General features: G+C 42.4%; 1 protein-coding gene across 5 annotated transcripts in view; it reads left to right on the forward strand.

Moving 5' to 3' along the window:
* Positions 1 to 227: 227 nt before the first annotated feature.
* ANKRD55 (ankyrin repeat domain 55) overlaps positions 228 to 18,108 on the forward strand; it is a 49,689-nt gene continuing 31,808 nt past the window's right edge. For 2 of the 5 annotated variants that reach the window (XM_048292650.1, XM_048292651.1), the window contains exons 1-4: positions 228 to 581; positions 10,480 to 10,602; positions 12,466 to 12,596; positions 14,669 to 14,778. In XM_048292650.1, the coding sequence (XP_048148607.1) occupies positions 542 to 581; positions 10,480 to 10,602; positions 12,466 to 12,596; positions 14,669 to 14,778 (404 nt within the window). In that variant the 5' untranslated portion in view covers positions 228 to 541. Of the gene's footprint in view, positions 582 to 5,758; positions 5,815 to 10,479; positions 10,603 to 12,465; positions 12,597 to 14,668; positions 14,779 to 18,108 lie in introns of those variants that run through there. The other 3 variants (XM_048292652.1, XM_048292653.1, XM_048292654.1) reach the window with 3 other exon arrangements.

Below are 18,108 nucleotides of genomic sequence, written 5' to 3' on the forward strand. Positions count from 1 at the left end.
GGAAGGCCCTACGAATTTGTGTTCTCTGCGCTGGTGCTCACTCAGGTGGTGCCTGAATGCATCATTTCACGAGCCGGGCTCAGGCACGTGCAGAGCGGACAGCGTGGCCGCAAGGCTGTGGTCAAGCACGGGGCGCCGGCGGCCCGCAGCACGGCGAGCTTGGGTGGCCGCGGGGCCCCTGGAGCTCTGCACATGCTCCGTGTGCCAGCCCGGGCCGCTCGCGGAGCCCCGCTGGGCTGCGGGAGCTGCGGCATCCCCGAGCCGCGCGCAGGCACTTCCACTCGCTGCAGCCATGGCATTTTTCAGAATCTCAGATAAGCTTCCAGGGGCACGTTTTTAAGAGAGTCCATAACAGAATATAATGTTTCCGTCAGGCTCTTGCCTTGCCTACAACCTGCAGCCCTAAAGCGAGTTTAATTCTCTAAGAGGAAGACTGGTGACAGCTGTCGTTTCACTGTGTACTGTAATATATGAGATTCTGCCCTTAAAACCTGGAGCTGGCATTTGTCTGGTCTGGTTGTAAATAATGACATAGATCACAATGGATTTCAGTTCCTCATCGGTGTTTGATCAGCACAAAGGTAAGTCACCTGCTACTAATTTCAAAATCCTGTGGTCCTCCAATGCGTCCCATGCAAATATACTGAGATTACTTGACAGAATGAGTAACATAAATTTTTGGGAAAGATCAGGTTTATTTTGATTTCATGTAAAGGAATTTCTTCCATCAGTTTTAGACTGGATGGATATTTCAGTCTATTGCTACAGTGATTTCTAAAATTTAATTTTCAGCAGAATAGCAACAGTGTCTGGCTACTCTTATGCTTAGCACTGAGAGATGTATTCTATATACTTATTTTTAGATTGTATATTGGTCTTCTTATGGTTATAGACATTAAAAAGAGTTGTAGTAGTACCAAACAGAGCAGTTTAAAATGGAGTAAAAAATTTAAGAACAGCTGGTTTTCATAAGTCTACACTAAAAAGACTAGAAGCTGACAAGTGAAATACTTTGCTTTAGGAATTTAGCTGTATAGGGGAGTATTGCCATAATTGTAAATTTAAGATATCACTAAAATCCCCAACATAAAGATTTTCTACATTGTAAGGTTGGTATGGAAATAAAAATGTCTCTTTGTTGTCTATTTTGAAGTTAAATGTTAAATGTCACATCTTTATTTGCCAATACAATCTTCTATGTCTTATGGCTTAATCCACTGCAAGTGTAGCAGCATTCCTTTTATGTTCCCAAAGCAGGACACTGTCGTTTCCTGATTATGCATGTTGCAACAAATTTCTCCTTAAGCTGGTTTACCAAACAGTATGTGTGCAGTGGCCACAGTTTGCAGTACAGACCTGAAAAATATCCGAGCTGACTTGGCCACGCTGGCCCCACAGTAAAGGGGGCTGAGTGTGGAAAAAAGATGAAAGCAGGAGGAAGACAAGATACTGCCCTTTAGGCAGCCGGGTGCCACAGGTTGTATTTCATGCTTGCCTACACTTCTCTGGTGAACCCAAAGTGAATACAGCCCCTATAAAGTGGTGGGTTTATGGCTGCCTTTCAGCCACAGTAGCACTCAAAGCCTGAGCAAGTCTTGGGAGCACTGCTTTACACCAACCCAGCTGGGACCCCCATGTAGTGGGGAACTAGTGGGAAGTAAAACTCAGGGACAAGAGAGAAAAAACTACTACCAGCAAGTATAAAGGAGAAAGGGAAGTGCAGTGGTAGAAGGGGAATCTGTACTGCAGGAATAGAGACAGGTACTCCTAGATCATGTGTGAATGATGAAAGGAGCACTTTTCCCAACAGGACAGACTTGTGGGGCTGACTGAGCTTCTGCAGCTCCAAACAGCCATTCCAACCTCTGCTTCTGCTGCACTATGAGTATGCTCTATGCCACATGCCAACCCAGTAGGGCTCAGAGTGGGGAGGCAGAGGGGAAACCCTGCATGCTCAGTGCCATCGGGATGGCTGCCAGGGAGCCAATGGAAGTGGTGCCAAGAATGAGGCTGGAATATCACCAGGGCTGGGGAAGGCAAAGCCAAGTCTTCAGATGGTTTAGGGGGCAGAAAGCAATGCAGGAGACTGCAGACCCTAACCAGTTTATCCAGATAGAATGGAGAGAGTTGGGAGGCAACATCTGCCTGTCACTCCCCTTGCCCCTAATCTGCACCCCTTCCTGCTGCCAGGCCACTCTCCACATTGACCCATCCTAATTCCTATCCAGCATCATCTGCACCCCATGTCAGTCTCCACCTACATCAACTCCCCAGCCAAAAGGTCTCTTCAGTGTAAATTCATCATCTCTCCTTCACCAGCGCTGCAGGAATGCTTGCTCATTAGGTGATTTGTGACTTACTGCTTGCCTTCCCTGCTAGCTGCGTGGGAGGTGGATGGGGAGCAGGAGCACAAAACTCACAGTAATGGGATACTGAGCTCATTGGTTACCATGCAAAGAACGGTCTGTTCAAAACTTACAGTATATAGTGGATTTTGTCTAAATACCATCTTAATGTCTGTTATTGATTTAAGCAGGCATAATTTTTTCAGCAAGGAAAAGGGGAATGTCTTTCATTACAGCAACTTATAACAATGGCATAATACAAACTATCTTTCAAATACACTAAATTACTCTCTGTTGGTCTGAAAAAATAATTCCGCTCTCCTCCCAAACCTTTTTTGCTCCATCCCACACATCAGAAGACTCTCCCAACTACAAATGAAAATAAAACCCCAGCATTCCAAACTTGAAAATCACACAGTCTCTTTGCAAGATGTCTTATGGTACTGCTCAATAATATCTTATAATACTTACAATAGTAACAGCAATATGGGTGGGACTTACAGAAGGCAAGCAGCACCAGAAACCCCTTCCCTCCTAAATGCTTGGTGCCGTTTAAATAAAAGTGTGCTGTTCCTGGCTTCAAATGTTTACCAGTTAAACAGAGAAGCTAGACAAAGGCCTGGTGCATGCACAGCCAGGCACACACAGGGATTACTGCTTTGTTAAGTGCTCAATAAAAACACAATAGTAGGGAGTAAGTTACAGTTTTCAAAAACTGCACTCATCCACCTCCCGCTGACCCTTGACACTGACATGCTGAAAACAAATAAACTACCCAGTATTGTATCCTGACAACAAGGTGTAGAAAATCACGTATGGCCTTTGGCTAGTGGCGGAGACAAGAGGGATTATGAGAGAGAGGGTTACATGCCTAAATATTTCTTCTTCCCAGTGAACGTGAATTATCCTATATTCCCATCTTCAGTTTTTAATATCTTGTGGTTTAGCAAGTCCTAAATCAGCCATTGTCAAGAGCATGTACACCAAGCTCCAGCAAATTCATTTAGAACTTAAAAATCCAATGCTCTAGAAAGCATGCACTTATGTGCCTCTGTTGTACACTTTGCAAAACAACACATCAGGCAACATCACAAATTGTGTAAAACATGCATTCTCCATAGTACAGTCAGAGGAGAATTAATGTCATGAGAAGCACAATTTCATTGCTCTGAATCCTGTGATCATTCTGTATCTCTCTTTATATACCCCTTTTTCTGACCAAAAGAAAACTACTTTGCCTTGAAGAAATGATGCATTCTTAAAACACTGCAGCTTATTTCAGATAGATTGGTGTTTAACTTTGATTGTTTCTGAGGATTTTAGTACCACCCTGTATGTCATTTAGTCTTTTCTTCCAGACCTTTCTATACCGCTACTGTCAGCCTGCAGTTTCTCCCCTGCCTTTCTCTATACACAAGCTCCTAAATGGAACTTCTGCCTTTCTGAATCTGACAGCTTCCCCAGTAGCATAGCAATTCTCCAAAATAAAATGTAAAATGTATTTGAAATGGGACTAGTATCTACTGGCATTTATAGAACAGCAAGATAATGATGGAATAACTCTACCACATTAGAAGGTGAAGAGTCAGGCATTTGGCTGTTCACAATCCTTTTATGCCACATGGTGCTTGTGCCCCAGCCACAGCCAAGCTCCCAGCAGGGTAAGCTCACAGCAGGGGACACAAGTACTCAGTACTTCACTGTTGCCTTCTCTGAACCATTCCTCTTCTGCCCAGGAAGGTGTCTTCAAAAATAAATGTCCTACTAGCTTTGCGCCCATACTTCTTCATTCCTTGACAGGGTAAGCTGGAGGAAGATGAAGTGGTCTTGTTGTTCACCTGGAGCCAAGTGCATCCAGCACAAACGACATCCAAGCTCTCCCAGCATTTTCTGCTTCCTGTCATGTGAAGCATCAGAAGACCATTTATTTATCTGTCTTCCTTCTCACTCCCCATCCACAGTCATACAGGCCATGTTAAAGACACCCCACTTGAAGTTGTGTCACCCTACAGAAATGGAATTTGTGTCAGTCTTCTTTATTCAGATGCACAACATGGGCACTCATCCATTCCTCCTGGCCCAGGCTCCCTCACCAGCAGGGTGACAGCCTGCTCCACCTGCATCTCCTTGCTCTGGCAGCTAGGACTCATGGGTGGGGAAGTGTGAATCTTTGTGGCCTTCATGCCACCATCGTTTCACAGGAAGGGAGCCTGTGTTCTGCAAGAAGGGGCAGGGGCAAAACTCCATTCATCCATCACTCCATCCATCCATCCATCCATCCATCCATCCATCCATCCATCCATCCATCCATCCATCCATCCATCCATGTTTTACTTCCTCTCCTCATACAAAAGGACAATTGCTCTGGGGAAAGCAGACGGAGCCCAGCACAAGCAAAGGGGAGGTGTCTTGGTTTTATCTAGGGGAAGAAGGGCAGAGATACTCAGAGACCCACATGAAGGAGCGCACCCTTGTCCTCATCTTCCTGCCACAGCGCCCTCCAGGTAAGCAACTGCTCTGCTCAGGAGATGGAGATTTTCCTTTTGTGGCTGGATTTCTCTGCTCTTGACTCACAATAGGAATACTTTACAATACTTAAAAGGCAAAAAAAGAGTACAAAATTTACACATGTAATACATCAAAGGAGGTGAGGGCCCCTTTGATTCACTGTCTGCCTCAGCCCATCTAAAGATTTCTTTCCCACTGCCAGCAGCATCTTCTCTGTACCATACCCACTCAAAACCTGCACAGCTGTACACAACAGCAGCCGTGAGAGGAGCTGTGCCAGTGCTCAGGGCTGGCACACCCTGGTACCTCCAGAGACTGGACAAGAGGCGCAACACAAGCAATCAACCACTCAGACCTGAGCTTGTCATTAATATGTTTTTGTTGAGTGTACCAATTGTGAGAGGCATCTTCAGGTCTGACATAATAAGGAAATATATTAACTGGACTGGTGGTAAAGTCACTTCTTTTTTTCATGTACTGGTCACTGATGATGACTCTCCAGAGGCAATGACTCCTCATCTCTCTGCATCTCCCAGGCCCACAGGACAAACCTTCTGAGCCAAATGAACAGTTGCCTTAGCAATAGATCCATCAACAGAATAAAAATCAAGTTAACATTTTTGTTCACAAATTTAATGAGGTGTGTAATTTAAAATACCAGTTAGAAGAAAGAAAATAAATTAGATTCTCTTTAGTTGAAGAGCAACGGAGAGGAAATCTGTGACAAAGGCAGATTTAACATCAGCTTTTTAATTCTCCCAAGCCCACAAATAGAGTTCCAGCTTTGACAGACTAACCTATTGCAGGGTAAGAGCCGATTGTGTTTCCATGGCAGCCAAATTTTGAAGTCCAGAGTGCTGATTGCACCCAGTGAGAGAAGGTCATGTGGAGAATTAGGCTAGGCTGTAAAGCCCAGCATAGAGCTCATGCAGGTTCATCTGAGACAACATCTGATCACAACGTGAGTAGTGTGGCTAATATTTAAAGATCTTTTTTCACTAAAAAATATAATGACAATGTTTAAAATATAATTTCTACCAATGTGTTACAAATATAATTGATTATGGTTAATAGCTTTATACTAACTTTTCAAATGCTCTTTAAACTATCTCACCTTTTTTGCACAGCTTACAGAGTCATGCTATCTGCAGAAGTACAGATTTGTACAGTACAATTTGACAGTACAGATAAGTCAACAGTCACTTAATCTGTCTTTCCTTTGATCAACTCCCTAGTGTGATTTAGGCATTTTCTCCAGCTAACAAGGTAGTGCAGTGGCTGGACAAGTAATATGTTCTAAAGCTCTGACCCTGTCCTGGTGTAGCCTGGAATACAGTTAATTTTCTTCTTAGCAGCCAATACAGTGCTGTATTTTGCATTTAGTAAGAGACTAATGTTGACAACACAGTGCAGTTTTAGTTGTTCCTAATTAGTGCTCACCCTAAATCCAGGACATTTCAGTGTCCTGTGCTCTGCAGCAATCAGGTGCTCAAGAGGCTGGGGGAGCATGGCCAGGAGAGCTGACCTGAACTGGCCAAACGGATATTCCATACACAGACCAACATGGCCAGGGTGTGAAATGGGGGGAGCTGCAGGAAGACAGGCTGGGAGTTGGTCAGCAGGTGGCAAGCAACTGTATTGTGCATCACTTGCCTTTCTTCGGTTTTATTCATCTCTCTCTCTCCTTTTATTGGAATTATTAATGATTATGTTGTTGTTGTGATGATGATGATGATGTGTTATTTCAATTATTAAACTGTTCTTATATCAACCCACCAATTTTACCATTTTCTGGTTCTCCTTCCCACCTGTGTTGGGTTGACCCTGAGTTGATGGACAGTCTTTAAGACCAATTACGCTTCTCACAATTTACATATTTAAACCGCACGGAAAGGCGGGACTTCCCCTTTTTGGTCGGAGCTCGCCTGCTGGAAGGTGGGGGGGCTCCGAGCCTCCCGGCCCCGCTGGGCCGGGCCGGGGCCACTGCCCCTTTCCCCCTTTCCCAACGCTGCGGCACGGACCCTGGGTCACTGAGGGGGACTGTCCCAGAGCCGCAGGCAGCTAAAACCAGCCATGGACTGCTCACAGCTAAACCCATCCAGCGCGGCTTCTGGGGACAGGCGGGTCCCTCTCCTCTCCATGCGGAGCCGGCGGAGCCAGCGGGAGCCGGCAGAGCCTCCTGTCTGCAGCCAGCACACTTCGTGCTGAACTGAAGAGGACACCACGCAGCCAGCAGCACAGAGGGAGCGAGGCTTTCCCCACCGTAAAGCCCGAACAAGAACACTCTTCAACATGGCGGCTTCAGAGTCAGAGAGAAAGAGAAGTGAGTCCCGTGGGACGGAGCTGAGCATGGCGACAGGAGAAAAGAGGGCGGTGCCGCGATTCTGGCGCGCAGCTTAAAAGAAACCTTCTTGCATGCCGTGGTAAGAAACTGTAATACCACAAACTGTTTGTCTCTTTAATCCATTTGAAGAACATGGGGGGGTGGAGAATCAACGTGTGCCTATGAAGTTTGTGAAGAGTGCCTATGCCAGGCTATATAGAAGCAGTGAGAGGCTGTTAGAGACTTGTGGCGAAGAAAAGCCTCTGTGTGCAGGCCAAAATAACTTATCCTTAAAAAGATGAATAACCCCATGTGATGGCCCATGTTCTGTAGTGTGAAAGAACTGTGAAATTCTTCATGGGAGAGATGTTCTACACATAGCAGACTGTTTGTTTCCGGGCGGGTCTGCTATTGGTGGCAGTTTGGGAACCACGTGCAACTGAAGGAAAACCCTTTTTTCCTTAAGCATAAGAGAGAGACTTTTCAAGAACTGCAACACTGACTAACATCCCATGTTCTGTTATCCCTTGTGTGAGCTGGATAAAAGGAGAGAAGTGCTGGAAAGGGGGGGGGGGGGGGGGGGGGAATTTACTTTAATTTTGTTTTGTTGTTTTCTCTTTACTTTTAATTCTGTTAGTAATAAAGCTCTTTCATTGTACTGCAACTGTTTAAGGTTTGTGGCCTGCTTTGCTTTTCTCCTTATTCTTATCTCACAGAAGGAAAATAAGTAAATAATGAATATTTTGAATCAAAACCTCTACATTTAATTGGTGTTTCTGCCTGGTTTCAAACTCAACCCGCTACATTTATGGTGGAGAATGCGGGCAATTAATGAGCGCTGTGAGATGAAGATTAATTAGGAGAAAATAATAAGCAAAGCAAGTAGAAAGTTATAAAATTAAGTAGAATAATAGAAGAAATTTGCTTTGTAGTAGTGGTAAAAATTCTAGGGGTGGAGGTTTATGTAATTTGTTTTCTTTTAGCTCTGGTTTTGCTATTTTAAGTAACTTTTGGATATGTAAATTTTAAGAAGCGAGGGGTGGAATGTGTTGGGTTGACCCTGAGTTGATGGACAGTCTTTAAGACCAATTACGCTTCTCACAATTTACATATTTAAACCGCACGGAAAGGCGGGACTTCCCCTTTTTGGTCGGAGCTCGCCTGCTGGAAGGTGGGGGGGCTCCGAGCCTCCCGGCCCCGCTGGGCCGGGCCGGGGCCACTGCCCCTTTCCCCCTTTCCCATCGCCGCGGCACGGACCCTGGGTCACTGAGGGGGACTGTCCCAGAGCCACAGGCAGCTAAAACCAGCCATGGACTGCTCACAGCTAAACCCATCCAGCGCGGCTTCTGGAGACAGGCGGGTCCCTCTCCTCTCCATGCGGAGCCGGCGGAGCCAGCGGGAGCCGGCAGAGCCTCCTGTCTGCAGCCAGCACACTCCGTGCTGAACTGAAGAGGACACCACGCAGCCAGCAGCACAGAGGGAGCGAGGTTTTCCCCACCGTAAAGCCCGAACAAGAACACTCTTCAACATGGCGGCTTCAGAGTCAGAGAGAAAGAGAAGTGAGTCCCGTGGGACGGAGCTGAGCATGGCGACAGGAGAAAAGAGGGCGGTGCCGCGATTCTGGCGCGCAGCTTAAAAGAAACCTTCTTGCATGCCGTGGTAAGAAACTGTAATACCACAAACTGTTTGTCTCTTTAATCCATTTGAAGAACATGGGGGGGTGGAGAATCAACGTGTGCCTATGAAGTTTGTGAAGAGTGCCTATGCCAGGCTATATAGAAGCAGTGAGAGGCTGTTAGAGACTTGTGGCGAAGAAAAGCCTCTGTGTGCAGGCCAAAATAACTTATCCTTAAAAAGATGAATAACCCCATGTGATGGCCCATGTTCTGTAGTGTGAAAGAACTGTGAAATTCTTCATGGGAGAGATGTTCTACACATAGCAGACTGTTTGTTTCCGGGCGGGTCTGCTATTGGTGGCAGTTTGGGAACCACGTGCAACTGAAGGAAAACCCTTTTTTCCTTAAGCATAAGAGAGAGACTTTTCAAGAACTGCAACACTGACTAACATCCCATGTTCTGTTATCCCTTGTGTGAGCTGGATAAAAGGAGAGAAGTGCTGGAAAGGGGGGGGGGGGGGGGGGGAATTTACTTTAATTTTGTTTTGTTGTTTTCTCTTTACTTTTAATTCTGTTAGTAATAAAGCTCTTTCATTGTACTGCAACTGTTTAAGGTTTGTGGCCTGCTTTGCTTTTCTCCTTATTCTTATCTCACAGAAGGAAAATAAGTAAATAATGAATATTTTGAATCAAAACCTCTACATTTAATTGGTGTTTCTGCCTGGTTTCAAACTCAACCCGCTACACCACCCCACAAGGGTCAGGACAGTGACTGAGCATTGGAGGCATCTGGGGTTAGACCTGAACAGACCCTCAGCCATTGTGAACAGTACAGCTCACTGCAGCTGTACTTCTTTTCGAGTTAATAGGGATCAGAAACATAAGACTGTTTCTGACCAACAATACATATCTAGAGCATTTTACCATAACATCAGATTTGACCCCGCACCAAAAAATCCACTTTTTGACTCCTAGAGTTAAGAGGTCCACTTGAAGCATGTGGAGCATGGGATGACCAGTCCGAAAGGAAGTGAAAAGCAAAGAAGCAAAGAGAACATCGCTATTATTTCCTTAGAAAGAAAAGTCTGAGGAATGTTCCAGAACAGGTCCTGCAAGGCATCTGCTTTAAATAATAACTTACACTGTAGCTGCCAGACAAAATAAACCTCTCCTGGGTTCAAAGCAATAGTCCACTTTTCCTTTTTGCAGGAATTATCAACACAAACCACTGCTGCCAGAAGCTTACTCTCCCAAGAAGAGAATTTCCTTGGACATTGCAGGGAAGTGAAAAGCCTCAGTCTTCTGACTGGTGCAAGAATAACACTGAAACTGAAAACACCTAGGTCCTGATTTCGTCCTATCTCATAAAAGTGCAGCCAGAAATACTAAGAGCTAGTTCAGTTATTACATTTTTTTCTCAAGTCACGTTACATTAGTATGATTTCTTACAAGAAGTGGAAACTTTCCAGAATTTTTCTTAAGTCCTTTGAGTGTCTATGTTGGAAAGTTTTTGGAAGAAGTTATGATGAAAAGCAAGTTTCAGATGACTAACAAAAACCACAGTGCTGTTTAGATACACTTTGTTCCACTCCAAGTTACTCAGCCATTTAAACAAGTGTCATAATTTTCACTATTTATCGCTTGTACTTGCTCTCTGCTTACTCATGGACGTGCTCCTTCTCTGCAGCTGATGCAGCAGAAGAGATCGACTTGGCTGTGGTTTACCAAGCAGCAGCTAATGGGGATGTGAACACCCTGACTGCAGTGATCCGAGAGGATCCTTCCCTCCTGGAGTCTTGTGACAGAGAGGGTAAATAAAAGCCGAACTTGTTCTCAGGAGATCTGTTGCTTCAGCTTGCAATTAAACTTTCCGTTTTTTTATTATGATTTTTGTGTTCAACAAATTATATTTAGTAGCAGAATATGGGAAATTTGAGTTATTCGTTGGAACATCCACTGGAAATGCACAGTTTGGATAATTCCTTCCCCCTATAATTGTAAGATATTTTTATATGATTACAAATAAGCTGTTTTGCTATAATTAGAGAGTACTTTACCATTAATTTAGTTTATCTTATTTAGGGAGATGCTGAGAAACTGTTGGCATTTCAGGGGAGGAAAAAGAATGTTTTTACCAATGCCAAATGACATACATTCTGCACATCTCTAAAGCAAAGGTTACAGTAGGTGTACAGTCACAGTATGAATGGTTTTGTCAAGTATGAATCATTTTGCCAAATGATTGGTTATACAGTCTGCAATGATCTAAATGATCTGTTTTATCTGTCAGGCTGTGCTCATTTTGTGTTCAAGTTACTATTTAATGTTATTACAAATTATTGTACATTGGCTGGGTTTTCTATGCATCTGTTTCCTAAGTGAATAAGAACCACAGACCTCTGGAGGCTGTTCTCAAGAATAACCTTTTTTTTGTCAGAAGTATTTTTTTAATTGCAGTTTCTTACAAAGGCCTTTCTAAATTCTTAAAAAATTCTTTTTAATTGCAGTGTTCTTCTATGAACACTGTCTTTTCTAATCTTTAACAGCTTCTACCAAGCTACCAATTTTTCTTACACTTTAAACAAGCCATTCTAACTGTTACCTTTAAAACATCTGCTGGTTAGTAGGGAAAATTTACTCAAGACAAAATGCTCCCAGTCCAGTTTGTTAATGGGAGAGACTAGGTATAAAAGGTGGGTGGAGTAGGTGGAGATGGATTGGTCAGCAAACAGAAGTATTCAGCTCCAGAATTAACTTGTTTCCTAGGTTGTCCATGCAAATGTAACTAAAGACCAGTTTTGCAACACAAAACATACAGCTCATATCTTGCACTTCTGTCAGGCTCTGCATGACCTCAGGTTGAGTAGCACATTTCCTCAGCAATCTCATTGAGTCCAGTAAGAATAATTATACTTCAACTATATATGAAGTTTCTAATAGTCTTATAGTTTCTAATAATCATGTTTATTCCCAGCTTAGTAATTTTAAATTGCTTTTTCAGATTCTGCAGGAAAATCTCTTGCCGTTTTTCAGCAGTTAACAGAATGGAAGGAAAAGGAAGTAATTAAATACTATACTTCGTGAAGAAATTTGATTATTAGGTTTAAATGTAGATTTCAGGGGTTTTACAAAACTGAAAATTTTTGCAGGATATTAAAAAAAGTTCTTATCAAAACAGGAAATAAAATGTCCTAGACCAAATCCAGACTTCAAATTAAGTTTTCTCTGCATAAAGGGCAACTCACACTTTTATACCTTTGCAAGGGACACCGCTTGATTTCGTAAGTCTTTTGAATACACAGACAGAATGAAGCTGGGTTTTGAGAAAATTAGACAAGTACCATCTGTCTACTAGTCATTCTGAAGAATATTAGCCTCCAGAATGGTGTACAAAACCAAAAGTTCATTTTGGGAACAGAAAAGCACTTTTCCCTCCAAAAGCACAGTTAATGAGGCAAAGCTTTTGCTAATATAGTCATGCTCTTTTTAAAATCAGTGGTCAGTGACTGGCATAGCAGTTACTTCCTGTCTAAAAAAAGCTGAGTACAACTATTGGACAGTTGTCAGAGAAAGGATTTGTTAACTTGCCAGTGTTAACATTAGAAAATAAGAAACTGTATCTTATAAACATGACAAAACAAAATTGTAAAATAAATTTGGCTCTCTTCCCCAGGTTGCACACCTTTGATGCATGCTGTGTCAGGACGCCAGGTTGATACAGTGAAGCTTCTGTTGAAGATGGGAGCCAATATTAATACTCAAGATGCTTGTGGACGTACCAGTCTGTCTCTGGCAACATATTTGGTACCAAGACTTGGGGGACAAAGATGGAGGAAAGGAGTAAATGTGCAGACCAAATAAGATTTCTGCTTATACTACAGAAAAAAAAAAGTGCAAGACATTTAGTTCTAGACAACAGTGGAATTGGTTTTGAAACTTTACTACGATGCAAACCTGGAGCAATGATTGTTACAAGAGGATGAGGACTCCTGTCAGATACTCCTGTCAGAGTGTCCTTTCTCTTTTGGGTTGTAAAATCAGTGCATGATATGAGGATGTCACAAGAAAAAATTTTTTCTATGCACTGGGAATTTCCCTCTTAATAGGCAGATTGACTTCTCCCCTTTGCATAGTCAGCATTAGATATTTATGCTCAGGTGAGGGCTTTCCTGTCTCAAATTCTGGTGATCAGCAGGCATGTGTTCCTGCACACCACATGAACCAGGGCATTGCTTCTTTTCGCTGTGGTCCTGGACTTTGGATGGCCAGGCTGAGAACTGAAGTTCAGGGTGTTGCAGGTGCTGGGGCACTTGTTCAGATCATAAACAATCCAGTCCCCTGATCAACCTACATGCAAGTGGCAGGAGGGGCAGACATCCCACCGAGACATTTGGGAAGGGAATTGTACTTCAGAATCTATCTGAAGCAACAAGGATGGTCCTCTTCTCCTTAGTCTTCTACTCCTTGCGGGAGGTAATTCAGGTTTCAGAGAGAGAGTGGGGACCAAGTTAGCCGAGCAGATTGGGCTTCCGTTATTAATCGGACAGAAAGGAAGGAGTGTCCAGCCATGCTGCATAGTATGAGTTAAGCTGGATGACTGCCAGCCCATTTAAACAGACACTGTGGCAGCCTAATTAAATGACATACCTTGCACCTAGTTTCTTCCTGAAAATTCAAGACAAAAACAATGTTCCTGCTTAGCTATGCAATATTCAGCCAGAAAATAAATGTAGAAAATAACAAAACAGGCAGTCCCATCCAGTGCAAGGATCATGCCCCACTTACTTGAGAACAAACATTTCCTCTGCGAGATATTTTTAAAAAATCCCATAATAAGTGTCATGCTCCTTTTTTCCTTCCTCTTTTCCCGGAGGGGAAAAAATGTTCTTTGGAAAAAAAGAAAAGGCTGGAAAAGATTTAAACCACCCAGGCTTCTAAATTTCCATTTCTCTTTCTCTGAGGGATGTAACCAGAGGTCCAGAGAGAATTCAGCTGTGATGTCTGTCCAAACAAATGAGTTCAGGAGAGTTGCACAGTCAAGACTGCGTGTGGGACTTGGTGGCCTTGTACTTCCACCAAGAACTCCAACAGGGATGTTCTGATTCCACCATTCCCCACATTTGCCCCAGAAATGCTCATAATGCCAATCCAAAATAGTTCATATGGGAGGGAATGATCTTTATCAATTGCCTGCTGAGGTTTTAACAAAACACTTAAACTCATGCTTGATTTTGTTTAGACTTAAGTATATGCTGAAAGATTCATGCAGTCACAACCAGACTGTTTACTTGCTTTTATGTGGAGGTGATCAATAGAAGGTTTTAGTCCAAGAACTGATTCATCCCAGATGTTTTGGTGCTATTTTCAGTCTAGCATTGCCACTAATACAAACTTCTGCAACAACATTTATAAGACCACACTCTAAGGCTTTTTATCATTGATTTGCCATCCCTGCTAAAATCTCACAAATGAAATGAGATTGAGTGCTCATGTTCTTGGTTTGATCTAGCATGATTGAATTCACATGTAAGAATATGTGTAGTATTTGCTAGCGATACAGGAATTACCAGATTTTTACACACCGTTAGTGCTTGCCACAGCTGCAGGGAAAAAAAAAACCAAAACAAAAGCAAACAAACAAAATACTGTGTAAATGAAACACCTTTTCAGAGAAATGAACAACCAACATAGTTTGAGACCCAGACTACAAAGGGGAACTACTCTCAGTGCTGAGAACCCTCTACTGAGGAAAAAAAGTCCAGTTCCTCTGCTGCCAGAAATGGCTACAGTCACATGCGAATGCCAGTACCAACAAGAAAAGATCTGGCCTTACACATTTCACTTTCCTCTTTGATATGCTCTAATTTCTTTTTTAGGGCTGGCTAGAAGGCTGTGTCAGCCTGCTCAGGAATGGTGCTAAGCAGAACATACCTGACAAGAACGGGAGGTTGCCACTGCACGCTGCCACCGCAGAGCCTGATGTGAGGTATGTGCCTGGCTCCCACACCTTTTGCTGGCTGAATCTCACAGGTAGCCAGCAACCCAAGGAGACCCCACATTAGGAATAATAGTTGTGGCAGCTACACTTGTGACCTGCATCTTTGTTTAGTGGTTACCATGAAGCAGGTAGAGAGGAGGAAAAACATTGCACAATATTTGTGTACCAGAGGTCGATGTCCAGGTAAAGTGAGGAGCCTGGTTTAAGATTGCAATAGCTGGAGGAGTAAAAATAATTATAACAGAGGTTGAACCCCTCTGTTTCCCCTGCCCAACTACCTTTCTGTCACCTACCCACATGAAATATTTCAAGACTTCTTCTCTGGACTTCTCCTCTGAGTAGCATGGTAAATGTAAGAAAAGTTTTCCACAAGACAATCTCTCTGAAAACCCCTCCCATAAAGGGGAAGTTAAGGATTGGTGGTCTGGCTCATTTTTAACTACTGTTACTGAAGGTAGAGTAACAGCTACAGAGTGTCTTCACAAGAACTCTTAAGAAATATTCTCTTTGTCTGATTCCAGCCTGTGACAATAGGAAGGTTTAATAAATTTGGTTTGTACATTTGAACAAATTCACTCAAAAATCTCCCCTAAGTAAATCATGCCTGAAGGTATAGGAACATTAAAATGCCCTAGGGTATATTACTGTGTCCCGCAGCCATAGGGAGAAGGAGAGAAGATCCAGCAGGCAGGAACTGTGCAGCAAGGTTGATTTCTTTAATTATGTTACAAACTCTTTCATAGACTTTTTTCTTCATAATCTAATTGGACAAGGATCAGCCACTCCTTGGGGGTGATTGGCTAAAATCCTAAAACATCCATTGTCAAAATATTTTTCTACTGTACCATAAACAAGGCTTCTCAGGGTTGCAGGAGTTTGGTTGTTTACAGAACTCTGCTACTATCTCCTGTGAGAGAGAAAAGTCTCTCATGGACTTAGAAAACAGCAAGAAAATCCTTGCTAGCAGCATTTTTGTATCCACAAAGGAAGACATTAGAAATAGGTAAAACTTTCAGTACATGCAATATGTTCATGTGACTTAATCACTGAGTCTACAATTTTGTTGCTGTAACCATATCGGACCAGCCCAGACATCTGGCCATTTCTGCTGATCTTGTTCTCCAGCCTATTTTTATAGTTTTCTTCATTTTCCACATTATCTTTGCTTTTCATGCATCACTTGAAGGGAATAATTTGAGATTTCTGCAAAAAAAAAGGTCACTATCATTAAACAAAGCCAACACAGAAAGAAGAGAATGTTTATACAACACCACACATGCTGCTACTTGAAAGGGAACACTACATTAATCTACTCTACCAGGAGCACCCTGGCTCCCCTGAATGTTTTTCATGTTCTCCATGGATACAGGTAGACCTTTCTTTGCTTTACACAGTTTTGCTTTTCCTCTCTATTCCCACTGGGTTTGCCCCATGCCCAGACACAGGCCTGGAGCGCTGACGGGGGGAGGCTTTTCCATGGTTGTTGTCACTCCCTTGAATCCTATGTCATTGCCTAAAGAGAATATCCAATGGCCAGTTATGAAATGCTTTTGCAGCTATATTTGAAAGCTGGCAGTCCACTGCTGCAACCTCACATGCTAGATGCAGCATGGAAAGACAGAGACAGTTCATGTATCGATTTGATAATTGATTTATGTGCTCCAGTGCTTTCTATGGAGCCTAACAGGCAAGGTGGAAGGAGAATCAATTGCTGATCTATGCCTTTAAGAGTAGATATCAGAGAAACCTCAGCTGCATGGTTGGATATCTACATATTTAAATGGTAGCACTTAAGTTGCCATAATGGTCTAATGATGTAACGGAATCAAAGTTTATCAGTGATAAAGATTCTAGTCAAATAATTAGATTTGTTTCACACACAGTGGTTTCATTGATCATATCTGGAGCTGAACCACAGAGCCCTGTATCAGATTATAAAACTATGTGATAAATGGGCTTTACAAGCATGATATCTCACTTTCGTTTTCCTCGCTAGTTGATATTTACCAAGACCTGTTTTCAGACACTGAATTTCTGAGATTCTGAGTAATTTTGCTAAATGACCACAGAATCTTTCTTCACTTCTACAAACTTTTATGAAACCAATCACAACAATTCTAGTGTCATCCTTTTCAGAGTTCCTATAATATGACTCAATTTAGAAAAGGAGGTGTAACACCTCTTTTCTAGAAGAATTTGTATCCATACGCAAATGGATTTGAAATCAAAGCAAAATCCCTATCCTGGGATCTGCCCAATCATCACCCTCTTCATTCTGCTTTATAAAAACCCTAAATTTGGACTCTGAACACCTGAGGAAGATGTTGCCTATAGATAAAATTTTCACCTGCAGAATTACCAAAATCATCCCTAAGCAACTGTAAATATCTTCTTTTGAATAATTTACATATCTAGTTCTTTGTTACCTGTAGGGAAGAACAAATTTGACATGCAGCATTCTCAACTTCATCTAATGCACACACCTGAGCACGGTTCAATCCAGAAAATACACTGGAAGTGGTTGAAGATAAAAAGCAGCAAAAGATTTTCATTCAGTCTCCTCTGCATGGGAATAAATGCAGGATTTTATACATTCGTTTCTGCATTACCTTTACATTTATCAGCTTTCCTTCCTTTATTCTTCATCATCTTTTACTTTCCTTGCTAAACAGCATGTGTTCTTAATGTCCAGGTTGTGAAGGTTTATAGCAAATTCACACTTTCAGGTGAGCCACAGGTTTGCACAATGATCCACTGAGGATACATCCTTCCTTTTGCTGGAATCATAAGAACTGTACATTCATGTTAGGATTGGCTTTGTTACAGCATGTGACTGGATAGTGTTTTTCATTTCCATCGTCCAGCCACATCCATCATCCAAACACTTCGCATCCTACTATAAAATACAGCCATCTTTGCCAAACCTATAGTGATTTCAGAACATCTTCACAAGATACCAAAAGGAAAAGAAAATCAAAATCCATGAAGTGTTAAAAATATTGTGCTTGAATAATATTTCGTTCATACTTTATTGTTCCCTCCACCAGAGGGGAGTGTTTGTAGTCCAATATTCTGTAAAATGTGAACACATGCATTTCTATGTTTTATGCCATAATAATGGCCCTATTCCAGCAGACATACTGTAAGGCCTTGTAAAATATTGGGGTTTGTGTGTGTAAACATCCAGCAAGCATGCTTATATACATATACACCCACACACCCACAATTGTGTACACTACATCACATTATTCTGAGATTTAAACAGAGTGAAAAATCCTTACAGAAGCTGGCATTTCTGTTATTTTAGGACATTATAAA

The sequence above is a fragment of the Corvus hawaiiensis genome, chromosome Z (genome assembly GCF_020740725.1).
Source record: "Corvus hawaiiensis isolate bCorHaw1 chromosome Z, bCorHaw1.pri.cur, whole genome shotgun sequence".
Lineage (NCBI taxonomy): Eukaryota > Metazoa > Chordata > Aves > Passeriformes > Corvidae > Corvus > Corvus hawaiiensis.